This window comes from Microcebus murinus, chromosome 10 (assembly GCF_040939455.1).
Source record: "Microcebus murinus isolate Inina chromosome 10, M.murinus_Inina_mat1.0, whole genome shotgun sequence".
In the NCBI taxonomy this organism is placed as follows: Eukaryota; Metazoa; Chordata; class Mammalia; order Primates; family Cheirogaleidae; genus Microcebus; species Microcebus murinus.
In genome coordinates this window covers 82537302-82551799 of record NC_134113.1, presented here as the reverse complement: position 1 = coordinate 82551799, position 14498 = coordinate 82537302, and the positions used below count along the sequence as shown (strand labels likewise).

At 34.4% G+C, this 14498-nt stretch overlaps 1 protein-coding gene across 1 annotated transcript in view; it reads left to right on the top strand.

The window, feature by feature from the left end:
- The window catches only part of SLCO1C1 (solute carrier organic anion transporter family member 1C1), a 48178-nt gene extending 35493 nt beyond the window's left edge, over positions 1-12685 (top strand). The window contains exons 12-15 of the mRNA XM_012785505.3: positions 1377-1561; positions 4179-4243; positions 10215-10332; positions 11831-12685. Coding sequence (XP_012640959.2) covers positions 1377-1561; positions 4179-4243; positions 10215-10332; positions 11831-12053 — 591 coding nt within the window. The 3' untranslated portion in view covers positions 12054-12685. The remainder of the gene's footprint in view (positions 1-1376; positions 1562-4178; positions 4244-10214; positions 10333-11830) is intronic.
- Positions 12686-14498: the final 1813 nt, after the last annotated feature.

The window sequence follows — 14498 nt, the reverse complement described above, 5'->3', positions numbered from 1 at the left end:
TAAATCTCATGGCCCTCAAATAATTATATAGTATTTTATTTATTTTCCTCATGTGAGAACTGAGGCACTGAGCTATAAGACTTGCCTAACTTGTTTATATTGAAATTGTCAAGAGTCAAGACTCAATAGCCTTCGACCTGACGTTTTAAAAAATCTACATTGCTATTCTTTCTGGAAGAAGAAATGTCAGCTAACTTTTGTTCTTTATGTAAAAAAATCACAAACTCTTCTGTGATGAAAATGACAACTCATTTTATTTACACATTCATAAATGAACTTTACATAAATAAACTATTAAGGGGTGATAAAAGTTGCCTCTCTCACAAAATTTAGCTGAGTTCTATGCATCAAGATTATTTTTTACCTGGTAGCCACTATAAAATATTGTCAAATGCCCATTGATTTAACAAAATTTTATTGGATGCTTAAAATGATGACAAAGCATATAGTTTCTACCTTCATGGAGGTTATATACTACTGGAGAAATATGTTTTAAACATAAATACATATATGGTAAGTTGTAACAAGCACTGTGAAAAAAAATAATAAGTTAAGATAAGAGGATGGAAAGATGCGGGCATTTTTGTTTTTTTGAATGGGTAGTCATTGAAGTTCTTTGTAATGAAATTTCTGAACAGAGACCTGAAGTGAGGATGCCAGGCATGTAGTTATTTAGAAGAGCTGCCAAGCAGAGAAAACACCAGGGCCATGAGGCATGGGTAAACTTGCCAGGTTTGAGGGGAGGTTTGGCAAGGGCAAAATGGAAAGGCAAATTTGCAAGGGCTGTGTATGTGGCTGATGCAGAGGGAGAGAGGGAAGACCATTGGGCAGCAGATCAGAGTGGGATCCAGGAGCTACATGACAGAGAATGTGTAACCCACTATAAGGATTTGGGATTTCATACAAGTATAATGAGAAGCCATTGGAAGGTTGAGGGTAGTAATGCAATCTGACAGCCATTTTTAAGGGTTCATATTGGTTACTTTGGGGAAAATAGACAATAGCTGGATAAGAGTGGAAACAAGTTGAGCATGAAGAGACCATTGTAATAATCAAGACAGGAAATAATGGTGACTTAGTCTTGGAAGTGGTAGTGAAGGAGGAAAATTATGGTTGGATTTGATAGGATTTGCTGGGAGATTGTTCTGTAGGATTAGTAGTTTATAGATCAATCATCTGCTGTTTGGATGATGAAATGTTATATCTCTATAGATTCTGCTTTGCTCAATATACTGTAATACAAAAAGAAAAGAATATTTCCCCATTGCTTATATAATGTGTGCCTATTGTACTGTAAAAATTTGTAAATAGATATTTATCTTTAATTTTATTTAAATGTTACCACAATAATAAGACTTTTCTCTATTGTGTTACAGATATTTTATAACTGCACCTGTGTGGGAATTGCAGCTTCTAAATCAGGAAATTCCTCAGGCATAGTGGGCAGATGTCAAAAAGATAATGAATGCCCCCAAATGTTTCTCTATTTCCTTATAATTTCAGTCATCACATCCTATACGTTATCCCTAGGTGGCATACCTGGATACATATTACTTCTGAGGTGAATACTGATTCTCCCCATCCTGATTTTAATATAAGTCATAGTCATCTAGAACAGTGATTTCAAACTATTTTCTGTGCAATCATAGTGATTCTTCAAAGCTGTTTCGGGGAACTTGTCCCACACCCTGTTCTACTTTTATCTGTATTGTAATTAAATTTTTTTACAAAAATGTGGCTGAACAAAAATTTTCTTAGTTAAAAATGTTTGCAAACCACTAATCTAGAGAGCAATGTTAGTATCTACATCACTATAGTCACATAATATATAGTATGCTACTTCTAATGCTAGTGATAATGCTACTTCTAATGCTAGTGATAATGTTAACTAGATTAACTATAGATAAGATTAACATAGATAACTTAACTATAGATAAGATGTTTTAAACTAAATATATAATAGCTTCACCAAATTATGGGAGATACCATTTATAAGACACTTTAATGGCTCATTTAATACTACAATATTTTTTTTTTTTTTTTTTTGGAGACAGAGTCTCGCTTTGTTGCCCAGGCTAGAGTGAGTGCCGTGGCATCAGCCTAGCTCACAGCAACCTCAAACTCCTGGGCTCGAGTGATCCTTCTGCCTCAGCCTCCCGGGTAGCTGGGACTACAGGCATGCGCCACCATGCCCGCCTAATTTTTTATATATATATCAGTTGGCCAATTAATTTCTTTCTATTTATAGTAGAGACGGGGTCTCGCTCAGGCTGGTTTTGAACTCCTGACCTTGAGCAATCCGCCCGCCTCGGCCTCCCAAGAGCTAGGATTACAGGCGTGAGCCACAGCGCCCGGCCAATACTACAATATTTTGCATTTATTATTTTAATGTACAAATTATTACTTTTTCTGTATATTCTTGCCATGACTGGAATTAATTGTGGGGGATTTCATGGCTTTTGAATCAATTGAGGATCCTAATCCATAAATATCATGTCAATGAGTTCAAACATCTTTTCTTATAAAACCCTGAATTTTAAAAATTTTGTACCCCCTTGCATATTTACAAATTGATGTGTAAAAATTTTTATCATAAGTTTAGTGACTAAGCATTGATTTCCAGTATATTATAAATATTTTCATTTATAAATATAACAATTTTAAGTATAAGTCACTCGTTCAAATGTAATTAATGGGATCTAAAATATAGTGATTAGATTCCCAGCATCACCTAATTAAAAATTATATAAAAAGATCTTTAACAGTCACAAACATTACCTATTTCTTGTTTCTTCTTATGCTTATATCTTCATTCAAATTCCCTATTGACTTTTCTCCTATTGTAATATAATTTGTGCTTGAACATTTTTCATTGATTATCCTATCATACATCTCTATAAAAGTTACATGGGAATTCAAATTTTGAAATAGTTTTATAACCAGGAGTCTCATGATATATTTTCTTCCTAATTGAATTAACTTTGCAATATCAATATGTGTATTGTACAAATGATTAAAAAACCCTAAAAGGATATAATTTTTGATGAAATTATTAAACACAAAAAAGTCAAAATTTACTAGAAATGAATGTTTTATGAGATGGATTGAGTGGTTTTTCAAATTAATTCATATATTCAGAGATGAATATTAGTTTTTTCTAGAATGGGCCTAATCAAAAGTATTGTATATATTTTTAATTTTCCACAGTTTTTATTGTGGAAATTGATTAGGAAGGATAAAAATAGAATTTTAGACACAAATCTGCTATTCTCAAAACGGTTTAGGGAGAACATGAGATATTTATGGTCACAAATAGGAGCAGGGTTTTGAGAAAATATGAAAGCATTGTCCTGAAGTTTCCAGAGAAATATGACTATTCAATACCTTATGCTGCTGTGCCAAGTAGTTACCTGGGCTAAATGTAAAAGTATTTTCCTTACTACCAGCCCCTCAAATTAACCATGGTCAATTGTGATATCAGAAGGACTTCCTTGGGTTGAAGGAGAAACATTGTGATTTCTGCCTCTTTTAAAGCAAAGACTAAATGATATAATACATAGGAAGTACTTAATACTATGGCTAACACTCAATAGTTATTATGTATCATCATGATTATTGCTATTAAAATCTGCAGGTTAATCAGTTAAAGCTATACAATCATATTCATGATGCTCTTGTTATTTTAGGTGTTTTTGCACTTTTCTGAGAAATTCAGGTCCCCACTATTTAGCAGTAATTTTTATTTAGCATGCTGTGATTATATCAACCCTGATCAATTGGGTCCTGTGCTTTTAGACCAAAGCCACAAAAACTAGTTATAGGTTATTAATCCTTTATTGTTGCTTCAAATTCTTACAATTTCTTGGAATTTGTGGGGATTTTTTCTGTCTTTACTATTTTGGTGATTAAACTTGTGATTTGACTTTATCCATCACCATTTGAATATGTCAAGTACAAGTGATTTACCTTCTAGAAATATTAACTATCAACTCCTTGAAGCACTACATGCAATAGAACATAGCTTTTACACATTTTGCCTTCCCTGTACACTAGTGGGTTTACCATAAATGATACTTGAAGTCTAACATAATTTATGTGTGTTAAGCAGATTATCATTCAAATTTCTATTTGCTTTACTTAATTATATATCTTTGTAATGGTTCATTTGTTGATTTTAGGTGCATTAAGCCACAACTTAAGTCTTTTGCCCTGGGTATCTACACCTTAGCCATAAGAGTTCTTGGTAAGTATAATCTATGCTTTAATTTATGGTAGCCATCATAAGTGTATTTTGAAGATGTTTCTAAATATTTTTACAAAATTACCATAAACTAAATGATGTAAGTAGTTAAGTCATAACTAAATGATATAAGTAGTTAAGTCTATAATCTTTTTATTTTCTTCATTTCCTTGTTCCCTCCCTCCTTTCCTTGACTCTTCCCTTCCTTTGTCCCAGAAATATTTACTGAGTACCTGTGCTGTGTCCCAGATATCATAGAGATTTTATGAGAATAATCATAATTTTTTTAAACAATTTTGTCTCTTCTATGACCTGTATGTTCTCACAAAATCTATTGCTCTTAGAGGAGAGTTCTCAGAGGAAACCAAAAATTAGTCAATAAGAAAGGGTGAAGCCTAAATGTATACTTTTTCAGTTATTAAAATGAGAAGAATTCTGTTGAGCTATTCTCAGTGTTCGTTCCTAGGATATATCATTAGGCAGAATGATAAGATCATTCAACAATTTCAAGTCAATGGATTTGAGTAGGGATTTTTTTTTATATATTAGAACATGATTTTTATTTCATCATACTATGGAGGTACAAATATTGTTAGGGTCACAAATATTGCTCCTGCCCCTTCCCTCCCCCTGAAATGTCCAATCCCCTGGTGATGTGCATCGTACACGTTATGGAAACATACACCCCTTTCCTCCTCCCCACTCCTGCCTGCCCACCACCTGCTAGAAAGGTTTTTTTTGTTTTGTTTAACATTTTGGTTACATTGTATATCTTTGCTTCTCCCTAAGAAGGGTTACAGTTATGCCCTCCCCCTTTGAGTAGGGATTTTTAAAAATGTAATTGGAATTTTTTTCTAGCCACCACATTTTTAAAATATGTATTGGTTAAAACCTGTAGAAAACAATGAATGAGACAGACAAGGTTTTGCTCTGAGTTTTTTTTCCTTCCTGGATGGTTCATTTTTGTCAAATTACAGAGGATCATTTCCAATTATTTCTTCTAAAGAAGAAAATGAAATAATTGGAAATGATCCTCTGTAATTTGACAAAAATGAACCATCCAGGAAGGAAAAAAAACTCAGAGCTTTAAAAATTTGAAATTAAATTTTGTTTACATATATCTTTATAGGAAAATGATACAACTATAAAATAAAAGAATTTAAGGAAACCCCATTTGACTTTAAAATATCAATATAAACTAACATAATTTTATTTTAAAATAATGTATATTTTATAGCTCACTCTCCTGAGAAATCCAGAAACTATGAAACCCAGCAGAAATGAGCCCCATAGCACTCAGTCTGTGGTATCTAAATATCATCTCCCAGTAAAAGAATCATGGCACCTTGGAGAAACAACTGATTAAAGGGCTAGAATAGAGATTGGATAATGACTATGGGACATCTTTTTGTACTGGAAAGTGAATAAGCTATCAAAAGCTAATAAGAATAAATCAAAGGGCACAAAATCAATTTGAAAAGATTAACCTCAAGATGAGCTAATTTCAGAATCAAAATAGCAGTACCAAGAATAATAATGATGGCTACAATTTATTGAAATATATCAAATATATAAAAACATATGAGTTTGTAATCATACTTTAAAACTTTGAATAATACCAGGACACCAACTCATTATTCTGAAAATTGATAAATAAAGGAAAAACTATGAATCATAAGGAAAATCTTCTTTTATAGAAAAATCCCCAATAATTAGTATAGGAGGTGCAGAATTTTTTTTAATTCCTGTCTTGCAGCCTCATCAATATTTGCTGAAAGCTTTGGGTAAAATTTTATCAGGAACTTCATAGTGATGGAGGGATGAGACTGGCATAGCATGAACTTCAGATCCAGCTTAGCATTACTAAGAGGGCCACCAGACAACATGTACCCCCTAACAGGGACACAATCAGAAGTACACAGAACTGCCCTTCCTTACTCCTGTCTAAAATAAATTGAACCTGAGTCTAACAAGATCTAGCTACCAGGTTATAGGGAAAATGAATAGGGGAACAAATTAAGTAATATAAAGAAGCAAACAAACAAACCCAGACTGTGGCATATTCTCGAGGATAGATGTCTTTTTTTTCAAAAATCATTAGTATGAAAAAAAAAGTGAGAGGAAGATACTGATATAAAGAGTCATCAACCAAATGCAATGTGTTTATTTGGTTTGGATCCTGATAAGAACAAACCGACTGTAATGAGACAACCTGAAAAGCTTGAATGTGTACTAGATTTTAGATAAGATTAAGAAATTATTGCAAAATATGTTAGGTGTGAGAATAGCATATGTTTTTTCAAATGTCATTAGAAGTGCATGCTGAAGTACATAGAATTGATGACATTTGAGATTGCCTTTATAATACTAAAAAAAGAATCCAGAGTTGGGGGAGAGAGGAAACGGGAATAGCAAAACATTAAAAATTATTAAATCTAGTGATGGTATATGAGGGTTCATTATATCATTTTCTCTGCTTTTGTGAATGTTTGAAAATTTTTTGTTATAAAAATGTTAGATCACTGACAGAAAAATGTATACATTTGGATTTTGGGGCTTGTCTTGACACCATTAAGGCCAGTGTAAAGTTAGTTATTACTTGGATTTTTTTTTTTTTTTTTTTTTTTTGAGACAGAGTCTCGCTTTGTTGCCCAGGCTAGAGTGAGTACCATGGTGTCAGCCTAGCTCACAGCAACCTCAAACTCCTGGGCTCAAGCAATCCTTCTGCCTCAGCCTCCCGAGTAGCTGGGCCTACAGGCATGTGCCACCATGCCTGGCTGATTTTTTCTATATATATTAGTTGGCCAATTAATTTCTTTCTCTTTATAGTAGAGACGGGGTCTCGCTCTTTCTCAGGCTGGTTTCGAACTCCTGACCTCGAGCAATCCGCCCACCTCGGCCTCCCAGAGTGCTAGGATTACAGGCGTGAGCCACCGCGCTTGGCCTTCACTTGGATTTTTTAAGTGGAAATCATCTATTTGGTTGGGCCATATACACAGAGAACTTAATTGAGGCACCAAATAATCCAGATTGGTTGCTAGATATATTTGCTGCTCTTTTAATCCATGAGATTTTATGCAAGCTAGGATCAGCTGCTTCTTTTTTTTAACTTTGTGTTATCAAAAAAATCCAAACACATACTAAGGTAGTAAGAATATTACGATGAACTCTTATGTATCTATTACCCAATCTCAACAATTATCAACACCCAGCCCATCTTAGGACAGCTGTATCACTATCCACTTTCCCTCGCTGGCTTGTTTTGAAGTAAATTTCAGACTGTCTCATTTCTTCCATAAAATATTGGGTTGAGTATGTACTTGTTATCTTAAAACATAATGATTTCTTTTAACCTAATGATCATCACATCTTAAAAATAACTCTTCAATATTAGCAAATATCCAATTAATGTTCGAATTCTTTAAATTATCAGATGTTCCATACAAATGCTTCTTTCAATGAAGGACCGAACAAGGTCCACACATTGCATCTGGGTGCTGTCATCTCTTCAATCCCTTTTGATCTGTAGGTTCCATTTCTCTCCCACCTTTCTCTTCCGTTTATTGTGAAAATTTTCAAGACCACAGAATAGTTTTAAAAAATTACAGCAAATGCTTGTATTATGTAACAACCTCTATTTCTCTCAACAAACATATATTTTGAAAATGAATAGTGGACAGACCTCCTGATACTTCACTCCTAAGGCCCTCAGTGTGTATTCTCCTGAAAAAGCAAGTACATTGTCCTATATAACTATAGTACTATTCTCACACTCAAGAAATTTAGCATTAGCATGATACTCTATCTAATGTACATCCCACATCAAATTTCTTTTATAATAATAATGTCTTCTATCACATTTTTTATTTTGATCCTATCAGGATCATAAGTTTAATTACCTTTTTTTGTGTCCAACAATTCCTCATCTTTTGTGTTTGTGTTGTTTTATTGTTGTTGCTTTTTTCTTTGATCTTTAGTGACATTTATATTTTTCAAGAGGCAAAGCTAGTTGTTTTGTAGAATATCTCACCATTTGGATTTGTCTGTTTGTTTACTTTTGAGTATGTCCAGGTAAAATATTTTTGGGGAGAATACTACACAGATGATGTGTGTACTGACTAGTAAATCATATTGGGAAGCACATGGTTTATACCATCATTGGAAATTTTAAGTTTGCTGTCTTGGTGAAAGTGGTGTCTACCAGTTTCTTCTATCATAAAAATCCTTTTGCAATTAATAATTAATCTGTAATATGACATTTTGATATTATGTGAATATTCCATTTCCCAAAAATCTTTTACCCAAAGTTTAAGCAACCATTAATGATTCTGGATTAAATCAATTATTACATGGGTAATTGCAAAATTTAAGTATACCTTTGAATGGAAAATCTTTTGAAATATTTCCCATTTGTTATCAAAGAACAAATGGATAATCTCTGGAATTTAGGTGCATCATGAATTTCTTAGACAACTTTAAAAACAATTTATTGAGAGTACTTTATTCAATATAAGCATGCAAAGCAATTTTATAACAGAAGAAAAAAATATATGGTTAAAACTCAAATGCAAAAAAAAAGTCTAGGCAGTTGATGGAAATGAGTGAAGAAGGCAGAGAGAAAGCTGTATGGACTGGGAAAGTGAACTCCAAGTGTGTGTAGAAGATAGGAACAGGGGATGGAGGCAGCTGCTTCTCAACTCCAGCCAATATTACCATGGATTTCCAGATAGTGTGGCTCTTAAAAGAATCTGGACATCTGTTGTTTTACATGAAATCTCCTGGCTTTAAAATATTGGCTACTAAGTAAAAAACAAAAGGCCAAACCTATGCAGACTAAATAACAGATGTTAATGGATCACCAATTTAAAACATAAAAAATATAAACTGAGATTTGAGCAGGCTGAAATCAACTTAAAATACTTTTTTGTTAAAATTTATATATGAGAGATACCTTTTCTCCCTAAAGAGGGATTAAATTCTCAACATGGAGAATCTACTAGAGTTTATAGCATGAATAAGAAAAACACATTTCTTTCCCCTGTACAGCTTATAGTCTAGCAGGAAAGGCAATTAAACAAGCCATTACAAGAGTATAAAGTTTTGAAGGAAGTACAAATGCTACCAGATATAGAATAAAAGGAATCAATGTAGTTTAGGCCATCAGAGTGGACTTTCCTGAAGGAAAACATTCAAACTAAGATTCAAAAAGTGAGTGTGTTTTAAGAAAAGAAAGGAAAAAAGTGTTTGGGATAAAGAAAACTATGTAAGTCATTTAGGCAAGAGGGAGAACATTTTAGGCACTGAAAGAATCCAGTAATTTTGGAGTCTGAAATGTAAGACAATGAATGTTGCCCCAAATGAGGCCAAGAATGGAGATGGGGCCTAATATCTAATTAGCTACTCTTGTCTTGGAGCAGATGTCTGAAAGATCATCTAGTTAATTGAATGATTCAACATCTGTATGACGAACAGATTGGAGAGGTTAACGAAGGAAGCCAAAGAGTCATGAATAAGCTGCTGCTTTAAATTAGGGTAGAAGTAGTGACAGTGGGCATGGAGAGAAGAGAGTGTTTTTAAGCTACACCTGGGAGGTAGAATTGGCATGATTTGGGGATAGATTAAATGTCATGATGACCAAAGAGAGGAAAAAGAGAGAGAGAGATCAAAGATGATGCCCAAGTTTGTAGCTTTAGGAATGGGGTGGCCACCGATAAAGGGACAGGTCTGGGGAGGAAGATGTTAACTCATGGTGAGTTGAAGCACACAGGGACATACTTCTCGAGGTAAACAAACAAATGGCAGTTACTTCCTGAGTCTGGCACATATGAGAAAAGACTGGGCTAGAGGGAGAGGTTTTGGACATTTCAGCCTTTCATCTCCAAAACAGAAATGATTACACTGTTTCGGATAATCATTCATAACCAAAAAGATGTGCATGTGTTTTCAATAGCAATTATTTGTTTATCTCTCACAGCAGGAATCCCAGCTCCAGTATATTTTGGAGTTTTGATTGACACGTCATGCCTCAAATGGGGATTTAAAAGATGTGGAAGTAGAGGATCCTGCAGATTATATGATTCGAATGCTTTCAGGTACCGAATCAAATGCATTCTCACATCTCACTGCTACATAGCCCAAGTTAACACAATGCCACTGATGCAATTTCTCATGTAGTTCCACTGCTTGTAAGGTGGAGGATAGTCTAATCAAAAACTGTGATCTGTATCATAAAGTGATTATTTGGCTAAATGTTTGATATTTTTCCCCATTTCTAACCTTGACTCTTATTTTAAGTGAGTAATCATTTTAAAAATATGACCAAAAAAGTCGAGAATAGAGTAGAATCTCAAAAGTTTGTGCACACAAATGGGTAAGTGATTCCCTGAAATTCAGAAGCATTTAAATTTAGGTCACATTTTGAGTTTAAGTCTATTCTTTTTCAAACTGAGCCAAACTGTACCATTTACGTCAGATATAATCCCCCTGGGCAAGAGTTGGATTTGGCTCTAAATCTGTCCGGCTGTTATTGCCAAACTGATGTTCAATTATTCCAGTACTTGAAGTGCATAAAAGTAAAAGGTTTTCTCTGTGTGAGTGAGTGTGTATGGGGGTGAGGGGCATGGCTTTTTCACCAGGGTGTCATTCAGCTCCATTCATCAAACATTTAGTCCCTTATTGCTTAAAGCAATGCTTCAACAGCTTAAAAGGAAGAAGGATTTTTTTTTTCTTTAAGACTTACAAGCTGAACATTTTCTAGAGAAATAAACTTGGTGCTGAACCATCTAAGTTGGATGTGAATTGGGCAGACCATCTCAAATAAGCGTGTTTGGTTTAATAGGCTTTGATGTTGTGTGTGAAATTTATTTTGGTCTTTGAAAGGGACCTGATCTGTGAGTATAATTTAGGCTTTCTTCACATTTTTCCTAAAGCTGTATTCATTTCAATGTAGAGACAATGTAACTCAAGCAGAGACTGAGAGTGCATTTTCAATGTGACCAAAATGAAACATTCAACCTGTCCTTCCGTGCCTTAGCATCTTGTGACAGAGCGCAGAACTATGGGCTTCTCATGGAAGAAGTTGATTTAAGCCTTTAGTGTATTCTTAAATCATTCTGCTCTACTGAGAGCTCCCATTCCCCTTAGCATTGCTCTCTGCATTTTTTTCCATAAAAGTGAATTTGGGAAAGGTCTGAGGATAGAGTAGCCACATAATTTATCATTCAACAAACCGGGACACTTTTGAGAGTGAAAGAGGGCACTATTAAAATGACACTGGGCTGACACAGGCATAAATTCGGGCTGTTCAAGGAATTCAGGAATATGGTCACCTTGTTCAAGGGAATAATTTACAGAAAGGGTGGAACCGGTTATGTAATTAGTAGTAACTGAAAATAATGGTGCAATGAGAAATTGCTTTATATTAATAAAGTGCCTTCAATAGTCTACCAATGTTCACAGAAAGGTCTATTATAGCCACCAAAATCTCCATTCTTAAAGAAAACCATCAGAATGATATTATTACCTTTCTGTACATTGTATTTCAAGTTGGGTGGTTGTAATAATTATGACTCAGATTCTCTCTTCTTCCAGACACATATATCTGGGACTAACTGTGATATTGGGCACAGTGTCCATTTTCCTAAGCATGGCAGTACTTTTCATTTTAAAGAAAAATTATGTTTCAAAGCATAGAAGCTTCATAACCAAGAGAGACAGAACGATGGTGTCTGAAAGATTCCTGAAGGAAAATTGTACTACGAATGATCATTTGCTACAGCCCAACTACTGGCCAGGCAAGGAAACACGACTTTAGAAAATGTTTTCTAATTGGTGGACATTTTGCAAACAAATAAATTTTAATCAAAAGCATTCTAAATGTGTAATTTCTTTCTCCTGTCAAAAAATGTCTGCTTTGTTTTTGACCCTAGGCATTAGATAATATACCTGATAACAAATATAATTAAACATATAACAGAAGATGCAGATGATAAAACTAATTTAAAACTTTTAATTTATATACAATTTCTTATATTATTTACTTATTCTGCTTTATTTTTCCTTGTGCCCAACTATGTATTAGCTGTATTTCTAGTAGAACAATTGTCCTTATTGTCTTATGCGTGGTTATATTTAAAGAAATTTCTAAAGTAAGTTACTTGTGTAGAGTAAGAGAACACTGTTAAAAAATTAATTCTTGGGCTTCTTCAAGAATCGCCTTAATGACGATGTTAGGATTAAGCCAGAACACGGAGAGAAAGATTTCATTTTAAACTCCTTCTTTTCTTTGAAATGCAACAATTGACATAGAAATGTATAGTAGCAAATGATCTTGGAGGTTAGACTTTTGGATTATTATTCTACTCTTCTACTATTCATTTGCATGTGCTTTTTGTGTGACACTATAAGTGACCATGGTTGTAAAGTAATAAAATTAATGTTAACATGCATTATTGTCCTTCTGTGACTCAAGTGGATTAAAGAATATTGTTAAATACAATACTACCCATATTTTATTGTATATATGCTCCCTACTTATGGATATGATGTGTTCCTAAAAGATGCTTGAAAGTTGAATTTCTGACAGTCTACAATAAGCTTAGGTGTTATAACAGGAGAGAGACGGATGAGCGATGGTAAGGCCAGGTGTGGTACCTTTTGGTGCTCCGCTTGTCGTCTAGCACAGGGTCTGGAGACTCCTGGTATAAGAAGCTGCCATGGGTGCAGCCTGCGAGATGGCTCTGTTTCTCTGCAACTGAAAAACTCAAGCCAGGCATTTCCATTTCCTCTTGCCTGGCTCCTTGGCGCTCCTCTCACTAGGGTTAGTAGGTTCGGCAGGCCACCATCTTTAATCTTCAGCTCTAGTATGTGCTGTGTTTTTCTTCCTCCACCATAGCTTCCAGGAAAAGCAGACTTAAGACAAAGACCACCCTAGGTGAGGCAACCTATTCTGCTACCACCAGCTCACACTCAACACTGTCTGCATTCTGTTAGTCCTGTACAAACAGGGAAAGACTGGGTAGAATAAAAAGTTGGGTTAGGGAAAAAAAAAAAAGCCTGAAGGACATTCTGTATGAGTGCAGCCACAGAGTCCCTCGAATGGACGAGAGGAGGACTTATGCTTACCAAGGATATTTTCAAGGTCAGAATGGAGGCCCATAATTCGATTATATGCCAAACATTCTAAAAAGTGTATTAATCTTTACAGCAGTCTTAGTATCAGAATCCCCATGATAAAACTGAGGCTGAGAGAGGTTAGATAAATTCCTTAACCTCAGAGGGGCACAGTCAGGATTCAACCCAGATATAAACCTAAAATTGTCTTTCCAACCTGACTCAATAACATGATGCTAAATAAACTGCTTCTATTATTGGTACTGTCTCTGCATCACTTTATTTCATTAGATCAGTTTGCTCCTATAATTGTCTTCATCTGTGTATTTCAACAACATGTAGATGATCAACAACTGTATGAACCGCACAAAGAATTTATTTAGCATATTCTTTTCTTCAAGTGTTGTTAATTTACGGTTTGAAATAATACACTCTACCCAAAACATGCTATTTAATTTTGTCAGATAATCAAGGGTGACCCTTAGAATTATAGAGACTTAGAATTGCAAAACGGTTCTTAGTAGCATTTAGGATAAACAGAAAATATCAACAGGACACTCCTAACGGAGGAGTCTGTTTAAAGCGTTTGTTGGAATCTAAGTCCAACAACAAAGGCAAATTCAAAAATGCAGCAGCCTTACTCGTATAGTGAAGGGGTCAAATAGGACAAACAAAATGGCTTGTGGTCTTTTAATATTACCCTTTCTATAGCAGTCTGGTGAATATGAATGGAAAAAATAGAGACAGAAAGTTTGGGAATGGAGAGAAGAGGAAATGTCCTTTATATAATAACCTTGTCATTTTATTTGAATTGGTGATGTTTGATTGTTTCATATGTTGCTATTTTAAAAAATGAAAATAGACTTATGTTTTGTTACCAGCAGTCTTATCTCTGATCTGCTGTTGCCCTACTATACCTGGTGAGCAGGAGTCCTTTTTGTCATCTCTGTATCAATCTTTACAAGGGAGTACACTTGTTCAGAGTTCTCTTTGTAGAACTGTAATTAAAATTAAAATTCCTTATCCTGTCTCCCACATTCTTCTTATTTTTCAAAGATTTTTTGTCATAATATCTTGAAAAATAACTTCTTTGCAAGTAAGTTTCTGAACAGAATCCTAGTCAACTTACTGTTAAATAACTTGAAAA